At 39.5% G+C, this 12,075-nt stretch overlaps 2 protein-coding genes across 3 annotated transcripts in view; one reads left to right on the top strand and one right to left on the bottom strand.

Moving 5' to 3' along the window:
- Nucleotides 1-12,075, top strand: part of mtor (mechanistic target of rapamycin kinase) — a 75,500-nt gene that overhangs the window by 19,265 nt on the left and 44,160 nt on the right. For both annotated transcript variants that reach the window (XM_044037502.1, XM_044037501.1), the window contains exons 23-28: nt 14-176; nt 605-697; nt 934-1,080; nt 1,638-1,780; nt 2,708-2,870; nt 4,175-4,320. In XM_044037502.1, coding sequence (XP_043893437.1) covers nt 14-176; nt 605-697; nt 934-1,080; nt 1,638-1,780; nt 2,708-2,870; nt 4,175-4,320 — 855 coding nt within the window. The remainder of the gene's footprint in view (nt 1-13; nt 177-604; nt 698-933; nt 1,081-1,637; nt 1,781-2,707; nt 2,871-4,174; nt 4,321-12,075) is intronic.
- Nucleotides 6,704-9,950, bottom strand: angptl7 (angiopoietin-like 7). Its single transcript, XM_044037503.1, has 5 exons — nt 9,411-9,950; nt 8,221-8,321; nt 7,913-8,107; nt 7,528-7,723; nt 6,704-7,434 (listed from the first exon to the last, which is right to left on the bottom strand). Exons 1-5 carry the CDS (start codon nt 9,769-9,771, stop codon nt 7,265-7,267), a joined length of 1,023 nt encoding a protein of 340 aa, XP_043893438.1. The 5' UTR covers nt 9,772-9,950; the 3' UTR covers nt 6,704-7,264.

Here is a 12,075-nt window from a genome sequence, read left to right as displayed (position 1 = left end):
CTCTGTGGCTCAGAGTTTCCTTGGAGACACTTGACCGGCTGACAGAGTCCTTGGACTTCACAGACTACGCTTCACGCATTATCCACCCAATTGTGCGGACACTTGACAGCACGCCGGAGCTACGCTCCACCTCAATGGACACCCTGTCCTCACTAGTGTTCCAGTTGGGCAAGAAGGTAACTGTAGCTGTCCCCTGGGCTCCCTTTAGATGTTGCTATTATCCAGTAGACTACTTCCAGCCTCCCGATTGCTGGCCCCAGTTTTTTATTACTTCCTGCCAGACTGCTGATGTCATTGGTCTTTTGGTGGCGGGGGGTAGTGTTTATGAGAGTGGATGAGGTCACACTTAACCCTTCCTCCCTCAGCCTTCCCCTCCCTTATTCCAAAACCATCCTACTCCATTCAGTCCTAACCTCAGAACCACCAACCCAGTACATGTCATTTCTGGTAACAAATGAACAAGGCTAGCTTTTAATCTCAGACTCATGATGGTTGGATAGCACGATAACAAGTTATTTGGCTCAGAATAAGAGAAAAGATGTCGTAAGACTAAATAAAATTAAACACACACCCTTTTATTTCCTCTCCTTCCTTTTCCTTTTAGTACCAGATCTTCATTCCCATGGTAAACAAAGTGATGCTGAAACACAGAATAAACCACCAGCGATATGACATACTCATATGTCGCATTGTTAAGGTAAGTCCCCTACATATAATAATACAGTACTTTCTGGACATAGCATATGCACATGGTAAACTCTTTTTATGTATAGTGCAGCATTATCAAATCATTACTATGCTTGTTTATCAACAATTGTGCCTCAGGAGGGAAATGCTTGTCTACATTCACAAAACATGTATTGAAGCATGACTTATCAGTCTGTGTGTGGGCCGTTTGTGTGTGGTCTGTGTGTTTGTTTGTGGTCAAAACAGGGCTATACACTGGCAGAAGAGGAAGAGGACCCTCTAATCTTCCAACATCGCCAGCTTCGTGGTAACCAAGGCGACACTCTCGTCAGTGGGCCAGTGGAGGCGGGGCCTATGAAGAAGCTTCATGTCAGCACTACGGCACTTCAAAAGGTCAAGTTTTTTTGTTTTGTTTTTTTGACTGCAGGTTGTTGATTGCCATTGTATTCTGTAAATAGTACTGTTTACAAGTCCATAGTTTATCAGTGTTGATGACTGACTATCAACAAACTAAACTGCTGATGAAACACAGGAAAAACAATGAAGGTGGATTTTTCCCTACATGGCAAACTGGAGCCCTTTTTCCACACAACATTTTGTAGGTAAACACAGGATTTGTGAACACTCTAAAAAGGCAATTAACACCTTTCCCATTACCAGTTGTTGGTCTGACATGTAGTGTTTCGTTTTCACCCGTGTCACCTGTGCATGAATTGTGATGTCACACATGTGCCAGAAAGCGAGCAATAAGAAAACACCATGGTTGCATATTGTATTTTGGTCTGTCTTTCAGTTGATCTAAATGATTAAATAGCAGATATTCAGTGCTATCCCAAATTGTAAAAAGTATGCTTTGCAATCTCCACCATGATCATCAAATGGCCTAATCGAGAATGCTGTTGCATTCTTTGGAGTGACTTTTAAATTTAATGATTTCTTTCGATTTGCAGGCTTGGGGTGCTGCCAGGAAGGTGTCCAAAGATGACTGGTTGGAGTGGCTGAGACGCTTGAGTGTCGTCTTACTCAAGGAGTCCTCCTCGCCTGCACTGCGATCGTGTTGGTCACTGGCTCAAACCTACATACCTCTGGCCAGGTACACCAACTCTGACTATTGGGACTCACTTCCTCTACTTTGCTCCACATCCACTAAAATATTCAGACAAACTGGTTTTTGAAGGAGTTGATTTTGATTTTTTTTTTATTAAAAATGTTCACTTTAATTTTCCACGGCCACACGGTGGTGTAGTGGTTAGCACTCTCGCCTTGCAGCGAGAAGACCCGGGTTCGAGCCCCGGTTGGAACAAGGGCCTTTCTGCATGGAGTTTGCATGTTCTCCCCGTGTGTGCGTGGCTTCTCTCCGGGTACTCCGGCTTCCTCCCACAGTCCAAAAACATGCAATGTGGGGATTAGGTGAATTGGACACTCTAAATTGACCATAGGAGTGAGTGTGAGAGTGAATGGTTGTTTGTCTCTAGTTGTGTGTGGCCCTGCGATGGACTGGCGAACTGTCCAGGGTGTACCCCGCCTATCGCCCGATGTAGCTGAGATTGGCACAGCACCCCCCGCGACCCTCTGGTGGAGGATAAAGGGGTTAGATGATGACTGACTGACTGACTTTATTTTCCACAGCTTCACAACTTGACTAACATTAAAACCAGTTGCATGTTTTATTGTATTGGCTGATTGGATGAAGTTTCCCCCGTTAATGCGGAGACATAACAGAGTTTGAAGCTCTGGGGGGGTTTGGGCAACTACATTGAAACAGTGAACAGTGAACTGCTTAATATGAAGCTGTTTGATTGGTTGGATTATCTACTAGTTTCCAGATGTGACTGTGTGTAACTATAAATATAAAGCAGACTGTTATTGAAAAATTCAAGACATACAATAAATACATTTTAGTTGATTATAATCATTGCTGACTAATCTCGAATTGGTTTAAACCCTACTGAAAATCAAATTTTACTGTTGTGTCTCAGTTTGTTTGTCTTTGTTTTATTGATTTCTCTGTGGCCCACAGGGACCTCTTCAATGCTGCCTTCCTGTCTTGTTGGTCTGAGCTGAGTGAGGATCAACAGGACGAGCTCATCCGCAGCATTGAATTAGCTCTGACCTCCCAGGACATTGCAGAGGTCACTCAGACTCTGCTCAACCTGGCAGAGTTTATGGAACACAGTGACAAGGTGAGCACTGACCTGCAGCACCTGCGGCACACAGACTTTATATACACATCATATTTTATTTAAGCTCTCAAGTTACATTTTCAAAGTTCGGGTCATTTTAAGTTCGAGTTTTTAATATTAGCTGCTAGAGCATTTAAAGATGTGGTGAGTTGGCCCACCTATCATAAATATACAAGGTGCCAATGTTATTCATACCATCAATGATTTATCCTATCAGTGTTTGGTTTTTGATAAACTGCCCTGCCTCTTTCAAGAAAAGAAAATACATACTCATGGGATGTTCATGACATAAACTACAATACATGATGATGGCTACCATTTAAAAATTAGTTGTACTTCAATGTGTCTTCTGCTGGCGTAGCAGCAGCATTCAGTTGTCATCTGCTTTGATGTTGCTGAGGCCCACTCAATTTCATGTCTCATCTTCCAGTGTCATAAACACATCTTAACACTAAATCATGCATGAAAACACTTAATGTTTTGGCATCAAGCATCTGCCAGAAAGTTAACAGATGCCAAATGGAGTCTGTGACCGCAAGTGTAAACAAGTGTAAAGTCGTTCTGTTAATGTATCAATGCACAGACGACACAAACCACCCAAGTTTCCTGATTTCTCCTCTTATTTCTGGTAACACCAATCCCACATCTACATATACTGCTGTATCTGCACTGAGGCATGATTTAAAGCTTCCACAACATCAACTCATTACATCACTTACCAGTTACTTCAAGTAAAAGATAATTTTAAATTAAAGAAGAAAATGCAGAGAACCACATAAATACTTAGTTCGACAGGTGTTGGGAGACTCGTAAAGTTAAACATAGAACACCTTTCTGTTTGCCTGTTGTTTGACCACACATGCTGAACTAATTAGAGCAGATACCCTTAGGTTGAGGGTAAAGACCGTTATGGTTAGGTCATAATAACAGGTTTCATCAGGGAACCCCTGCTGTGAAACTGCAGTAGCAACGCACCAAGTGTCAGTGGTTTCTGTGGGCTTTCAGGTTTGTTTTTGCACCCAGATATGATGATGGATTATTATTATTATTATTATTATTATTAATAATAATAATAATAATAATAATAATAATAATAATAATAATAATAATAATCAGAATAATAATAATCAGAATTATAATTACTTATTCCAGTATACCGTAACTTCTGTCAGAGACACATTAGCAAAGAAAGTTCTGTTGATTGAGCAAATTAATTGCCAATAGAGGACAGTAGAGATCACAGACAGTTTTTTTTGTTCATTTTGGGAAGTAAACATGTTTAAACAGTTTGTTTACTTTTCCAGGGCCCTCTGCCTCTCCGAGATGATAATGGTATTGTGCTGCTTGGTGAGAGAGCTGCCAAGTGTCGTGCCTACGCCAAGGCTCTGCATTACAAAGAGCTGGAGTTTCAGAAAGGCCCTTCACCTCTAATCCTGGAGTCTCTTATCAGGTAGGAGAGAAACAACCACAGCCTTTATAAATTGTGAGCAGTTGACCTCGGTCTTTCTTCTTCGCAGAATATGACTGAATGGAATAAGCAAATAACTAGTGACTTTACACTAACAATATTCCAAATCAAGAGAAACAAATAATCTCTTGTAAAGTTAAAGATCACCACAATTCAGTGCCATTATTAATCAATAGATAATTAGTTATAGATAATTAAATCTGATCTTAATTAAAAGTTAATGTAGATTTCATTCAGAGATTAGGTACCGCTGGGATTAACAGTGATTATATTAGAGGTTATGACTAAAGACAAACATTAAAAGACTGAGTCAATATTTAATCTAAAAATTCACAAAGAAATTATATCACACGTTATATCCTCATGTCCCATAAGCCTTTGATATGTTCTGTCATTTTTTTCCATCCCTTTTCTCATCTTTTTTTTTTTTTTTCGATGTCTTTGGCATGGTATAGAGAAATCTGTTTTCCAGCCATCTAATTGGACGCTTGCCTCCTTTTCATCTGTGAGTGTCTGGACTTGTGTTTCTCAGGGGCCTGTTTTCAATTTCTCAGGAACCTTGATGATGATGAATGATGGGAGTCGGCACTCTGGTGTTTTCAGTATCCCCATCTGGTTCTCACCTCTCCAGGATTTCCCATAAAAGATCTAGAGGCTAGTGTGCAAAAACGTAACCTGGCTTACTGAGTCGCAGCTATATTGGAAAAAATGATTGTCTTATTTCTTAACACCTTTAAATGAGGAGGAGGAATCATTACTTTTAGTTAACTATGGCTGGAACTATTGGCTTATCCCCTGATTCAATAATATCACAATAGTTCTTCACTGATTCGGTTTGTATTGTGATTTATGAAGTATTGCAGTTCTACAACTAGTGCAATACAATTTAATGATCTATTGCAATTATTGTTAAAATTTTTACCATAACACCATGGAGAAAAAGATCATTTATACACTTCATGTAGTCAGTCATTCAGTAGCATCATCACTCTAAACCCCTTGCCTTCATCTTAAAGTATGCTTGAGAATAATCTGTCATTTAGATTGATAACAATGACAGTAGTTAATTGGCTGACTCAGATCATTCCATTTAGTTAAATTGCCCTCATTTTACTTTATGTACATTTATAAGACGTTGAAATTAGTTAGATGAATCAAAGCTTCTGGTGCTTTTATTCTGAAGCACCCATCTCATCCAGGACAGGAAGTGTTGATGTAGATGCTATGAACTTAAAGCTTCCTTTGAACAAACAGACTAGCTGTTATTCAACAATTCATTATCTATTATTATTCATTAACAATATCATTCACTGAAACGGATAAAGTGAAGATTTATTTTCTGACTTTGACTAACCAGCAGCATCCAATTGTGATCTTATTGGAAGGGATTAAATGTTCCGTCCTTGGGGTTAATAGTTGTCATTACATTTGGAATTGTTACTTGTATTCTTTAAAGGCAGTGTTAAATCTTAATGGAATTCAGTGCTCATAATATTATGAATTGTTTGTTGTAAACGGTATGAGGGACTCTACTTTATCTACTTTCAGACTCTTTCAATAGAGACGCTTTGTAGCCACAGTAACAACAGAGGGACACTATTAATTAAAACGTTCATATATTAAAAGGTATTTTTATAATTAATAGAACAACTAGTTCAGTGATCCCAGTGCAAGTGTAGAGACTAGAGCTGGTTGTTGCATATTGACCCGGTGTTAATCAAAATGTGTAGCCATATTGTTACCATGGATCGTGGAGATGCTTGTGAAGGGCATGCATTATTAAGTTTATTTTGTTCAGATGTTTAGTGCTGAAAATGTATTAATAGAATTCTTAGAAATGTCTGCTGGTGGTCATCCGTTGTAGCTTATGTGAATAGTTTTATCCAGTGCCTTGACTTAAGCCAACAAACAAGACCACCATGGTAATTTCTTCTGAAGGGAAGGGATAAAAGTTGTGCTTTAATTTGACTGACAAAGCCGACATCTGAGCCTGTGCAGGCAGTGCTTCCTGTCTGTAGGCATTCAAATGCTCTAAGGAATCCTGTGGGTCTAAAGCAAAATGCTGTTTTTTTTGTTTGAGCAGTAAACCTGGAGGCATTTAACACGATGGTAGAAAAGTATGTGTGTGTGGTCCCCATTCCTGCATTTGGCTTTCGTGTCCAGAGACCTTTGCCCACAGTGTCAGGAGATGACCCATGAGTCAGAAGTCACTGGCTCAAGGCAAATATGTGGCTATTATTGGACATGAATGGACACAAGACTTTGCTTTGCTCTTAGACTCCCACTAAGTTTGACACATGGTGAAGTGGAATCTTGTTTGAAACACGAGTGTGTCACATTTCTTTTAAAAAATATCTTTATTTTCTATCACATAAAACAACATAATTACAGAGCTGTACACATTTTACAAATTACACATTTCCATTATTAACGGTTAAGGTTTTAATAAAATTTATTGGAATTCATAAGAAATACCTTTGGTGTTTGGTCCCATTCCAGCAACTTAGACAGATCCTAAAGTTTCATTAGCTCCTATCAGTCCTAATGATTTAAACCTGAACTAGACCAGTCTAGACTGAAACTTGCTGCTACAATAATAGTTTTGTGTCTAAATGATCCATCCTAGTGCTTTCAGAGAGGAAATATTAAAATCTGGTTACCCAAATGGGACAGTGGTAAAGAGCATCTATCAAAGCTTTTAAAAAATAAAATATTTTACTGATAAATACACAAAATGAAGTACACTTTACAATCATACACGGTAGAAACATTACACATTCATCTGACTCAAACATAATCAGACCAACACAAACGATGTATTCATTCCTTTCGCAGTCAAGGGAAGGCTACATTATAATTGACCAAGTATTAGTGAAATCTCTCCGCATTCATGCACATCATGATCCAGGAAACACAGTGGAAGCACCTATGGTTGAAAACCCACTGGACGGACCTTCATCTCCACTTTCTTGAGGGAGTAGTTGGGCCCGTGCCAACCATACCAAGTGATCCCATCTGTGTTCTTTGTGTGCTCCCGGTAGCGATAAAAAACACCATTTAAGTTTGAGTCGGTGCAGCAGTTGTACCAGTAGCCACCTGGAGGGAAATGAAGGTAAAAGAGAGCTCTATTGTTAATTGAAAGAACATTCCTACATGTCTTGTTTTTGTTTGTTTTCTCTAATAATTTACCTTTGCGCAGAGAAGCACAGTCATCCACACATTTGTCATTGTCCTTGTGCATGGTGCTGAAGTTGGTGTTGTTGTGGTAGCGAAGGGAGTCTCCAGCATTCCCACTATAGTTGGCAAGGAAGAGCTTGTAGCTGTTGAGCTCATTACTGATGGTGAAAAAACCATACTCAGCATAGCGTGTCTGTCCTTCCCAGTCCTGCATTGGAAAGCACACAAAGTGATTAAAAGACAGGCAGCTTTCGAACCTGAGAATATTGGAACCCATTGTTTGCCCAACGTCTCTAAAAGTTGTCCATTTTTTTTTGATTATAATAATGGGTTACGCATTGTTTTTGGTTTCTAGTTTGTTTAGGCCTACATGATTGCCATGTTTTCAAATAGATACCTCCAACTCAATTCGTAGCACAGTGGGCTGCCTTGTTAGACGGAAGATGTTGTCATTGCCCAGCCAGAAGTCCCCACGGATGGATCCAAATCCACTTTTGTACTGCTTCCAGTCACGGTTGAATGATGTCAGGCCGACTTTGCGCCTTTGGATCACAGTCCAACCGCCTCCTTTTGTATCCATATCGCAGAACACCTAAAAGCATTAACCATCTTTTAATGCAGTGCAAAAAGTGAATAGGGAGACCTCACAATACTCTTCCAAAAAGATGACACAAATGCAATATACAGGGTTCAAATTTAACTTACGCTCAACTCGGGTGTCCCCAGAAACTCATCTTTGGGCAGTTTGTACTCGCCAGAGATCTTGTAACTTTTGGTGTAGAGTGATGCACAGTCATAAATTGCATCTGAAAAAAAAAGTCTTAAGTCTTAAATCTTACGTTATCGAAAACCATGCACATTTAGATACATTCTAATAGCTTTGTGGATATTTGATTTTTTTGGGCATGTAAAAACAATCTTAGTGCCTTCCAGAAGTAAACAATCTCAAACTAAGGTGTTGTGTTTTATAAAGCTCAGATTATTGCATGCATACTAATGTAATCTGTTACAGTATGGCCATGCCGTTAACACGGCTATTGAATCACTGAGGAGCAATAAACCCAGTAAAAGAGATGGAAACCTTCCACTTCTAATCTTCACATCCCTTCCTGTTCTGCTCCCCTGTCTCCAAGTTTTTACTCAAGTTTTTAAAAGGTTACTGTGTTCAGTTTGCCAGTGACATAAATGTGGCCATATTAGACCACACAGTTGAGGGACTGGAATAATAAACTACATCATAGCTTCTTAACCTTTCTGCACCAGCTAGTGCTGATTAGTGGTGTATTAAAGTTGACTTGAATTGTCAAAGGCATTAGTTGAGATTTGGACAAGGCTGATTAAAGCCTACTAAACGGCTACCATAAATAAATATTTGACTAATGTGACATTTTTCTGTAAAACATTGGCAAGCACATTCAAAAAAAATACTCTTAATTTGTTGTGTACCAGGTTATTGGTAGTTAAGAAATTGTACTAAAAATAAGTCTTATTTTATCTTTTTTTTTTTTTAAAAAAAAGGCTTTCCTTCAATATAAATAAGAAAATCTAGAAATGTTTGCCAGACAAAAGGTACATTTTGAAGTTCACTCATGTATATTTCTGTGTCCATATGTGGAATGAATTTCACAGCAGCTGCTCAGCAGGCTAGTGAAAATTAGTGGAAGGTCAAATATGCACAACTGATGCGTCAGGTTCACCATGTGTGAACACTTAACAGTCTCTCCTGAGGAATATTTAGTTGACATACATTACTTTCACATACATTTAAATGGGCAAAAATGCTAAGTTTAACCATATTCTTGCATTTAAAAAAACAAACCAACAAGCTGCATACACAACATCTTGACACAGTGTGTCATTTCATTGTTTGCCTATTACAAAGCATGGAGGCTCACCTGATGAGGTCTGAGTGGCAGATTGCAGGGTTTGTAGCTGCATGATCTCCACGCGGTTGTTGATCTCCGAGTATTTGCTCTCTGCCTCCGTAACTCGTGCTTCTTGCTGCCGGTTCTGTTTGTCCAGCTCCATTATTTGCCTCACAACGTTCAATAAGTCTGTCCCCTGCTTGCGACTCAGCTCCTCAAGGATACTAGTCAGATTGGCTACCTGGACCTTGAGAGAGCGCACATCATCGCAGCACTGAGCCTTGGCTGGCTTTGAAGTTGCCAGTCTCTTTCTGGGACTCTGGGCCCATGCTTCTGCTAACAGAAGCAGTGTCACCCCTAGAGCCAATATGCTCAACCTTTCCTTTGCCATTTTGTATACAAATGCTCTAGTTTTTCACACAACCTCAGTTGTCTATGATCAGAAGTAGTCAGTCCCTGTAAAATGTCTTTGCTAGAAATATTAGCTTTGCCTAACCAGTTGAGTTGGAGCTCTCTATTGACTAACAGCCTACCACGGCTCTGTCTTATTTCCTCAGTGAAGCCCTCCTCTGCCTGAGCATCTTAAATATTTTGCATGTGGGTCCACCCCCTCTCTCTTGGTGCACACCAGTTACCGGCCTGATCCTCTCCAACCTTATGGGTGTGTCCTCCCCTAGCCCACCTCTGCTTCTACCCTCATCCTACTTTCTCCAATCCCCACATTTCTCCTTTCTTTATTGGGTGATTCAGTTTTCTGGGCAGTAATGTTGCTCAGCAATTGCCTGGAAGAGCAACGTATTGGCTGAGGTGTGAGAAGTGATGGCTTTTCCTGGATATGTTGCCCTTCAGTGTGTGCTACGTGTTACTATGAAACTGAAAACTCTTTAATTATATTTAACTAAATCTGCTACACTGTTGAAACTTTTGCATCCTTGCTTTTGGGAGTTGTATGTAATTTTCCCGTCTTAACACTTTAATTATCTGTTAATGACAGATGGTACTATAACCTCGGGGCTAACCATTTCTACAAAATTTGGTCTTTACATGCCGAAAGATGTGTGAAGTCACTAAGTAGTCTTAATTGTAGGTTAAGTGTTCTATTGATGCTGCACTTTTTGGCAGATGTCAAAGCAGGCGTGTTCTACCCTGAGCTTTTTAGCATCAGATTTCAAAAGCGTGTTGATACAAAATGAAAGCTGAAAACGCCAGGATTAAAGTAGACCAAAAATTGCATGACACATCAAGAATTTGTACATGAGAACGTCTGAATGTGCTTTCAACATGTGTAAAGGCTTTACACTTTGCCATTGCACATGCTTGAATGGTTTTACTGTTACCCACCAGAGAACCACAACACATTCAAATTAAGCTATATTCTGACATTTATGAATAGCAGATGGTGATGCCAATTGTTACAGCATACAATATATTCATACTTTGTTACATTGTAAAAATCTGATTCCTAAAATTATAAAGCAAGTGGGAAAATTGAGTTTCTCCTGAATCCCCATTTTTTATTTTATCCCCAACTCCCCTGAGAAGCTGCCAGCCCTGCTAACTTCACAGAAGCGGCCTAAGGGGTCTTGTGTTGGGTGGTTTATCGGTGTATGTCATGAGTCATTACGCCATGATCCTGCATGACTACCATGGTAATAGACAATTATGAATAACAGAATATGTAAACTGCTGTGATGAAGGCAAAGACTATGCTGCAAATGCCGGAAGTACTGAACAGCATTAACCGAGACATGGCTGGACTAAGACATTCCTGTCAGTTTTGACTTGTGCTTTATTGCTTTTCCTTTCTCCACATGGACTGGAATGAACTGTCTGGAAAAGATGAAATATCAGTTAGTCAGTCAAAATGTTGACAACATACAGCTAACAGATGTATTCAACCAAAGCAGTGAACAATTAGCATGCTTAAATCTCCCCAACCAGCAACCTTGTTTATAATAAGTATATCTTGTACACACTGATGATGTAGTGCTCTCTCAACTAAATCGGAAAGATCAGTAAGTCGAGATATAGTGCATATCACTGGACTACAACTTTAAAAGTGACATACAGGACTGTGCAAATTTGTAGGCCACCACTAGATTAGTATAATATAGTTGTTTTAGCAATGCTATAATGACCATACATTGTAAAGTTAAACTGATTGACAGCTTGCCAATATATTTCAGTCACCTCATTCCAATCCAAATACCAATGGTCACAGAAATCAACAGACATAAAAAACAACAAAGCTTGTGATGACTTAAGACTTTGCACAATACTGTGCAACATACAAACTCTCAGAATCAGGTTTATTGCCAGTTAAAGTTTACACAATACTAGGAATTTGCTCTGGTCAGTGGTACACACATAGAGACAGATAACTAACAATACAATGAGGCTTTTTCAGGCAAAAACACGTTTTGTTTTTTTTATGGGGTCACCTGTAGGGTTGATGGTTTGAAAGAGGAGTGAAAGAAGCCATCTGTGTTAACCTGGAGAAACCATCACTCAACAGAGGAGGTGGACTAAGACGCCAACTAACAGCCACCTACAATGCTGCCCCGAGCTCTCTTCCAAAAAGGATCAACAAGCAAACACATAACAACGGTGAAGTCCAACAGCCATACAATAGTAGTGTCTGTCTTTCGGGTGACCCTACTGACAATTTCACACCTTGTCTAAGGTGAAACCAACA

The sequence above is a fragment of the Solea senegalensis genome, linkage group LG11 (assembly GCF_019176455.1).
Source record: "Solea senegalensis isolate Sse05_10M linkage group LG11, IFAPA_SoseM_1, whole genome shotgun sequence".
Classification (NCBI taxonomy): domain Eukaryota; kingdom Metazoa; phylum Chordata; class Actinopteri; order Pleuronectiformes; family Soleidae; genus Solea; species Solea senegalensis.
Note: the sequence above shows the minus strand (reverse complement) of the source record. Positions and strands in the feature narration are given on the sequence as shown.

Bases quoted from the DNA above. Each gene is read 5' to 3' on its own strand.
- angptl7 (XM_044037503.1), bottom strand. From the start codon at position 9,771: ATGGCAAAGGAAAGGTTGAGCATATTGGCTCTAGGGGTGACACTGCTT. The intron at 8,322-9,410 runs GTGAGCCTCCAT...TTTTTTTTTCAG, and splicing joins TGCCACTCAGACCTCATCAG to ATGCAATTTATGACTGTGCA. The intron at 7,435-7,527 runs GTAAATTATTAG...ATTTCCCTCCAG, and splicing joins CTGTGCTTCTCTGCGCAAAG to GTGGCTACTGGTACAACTGC.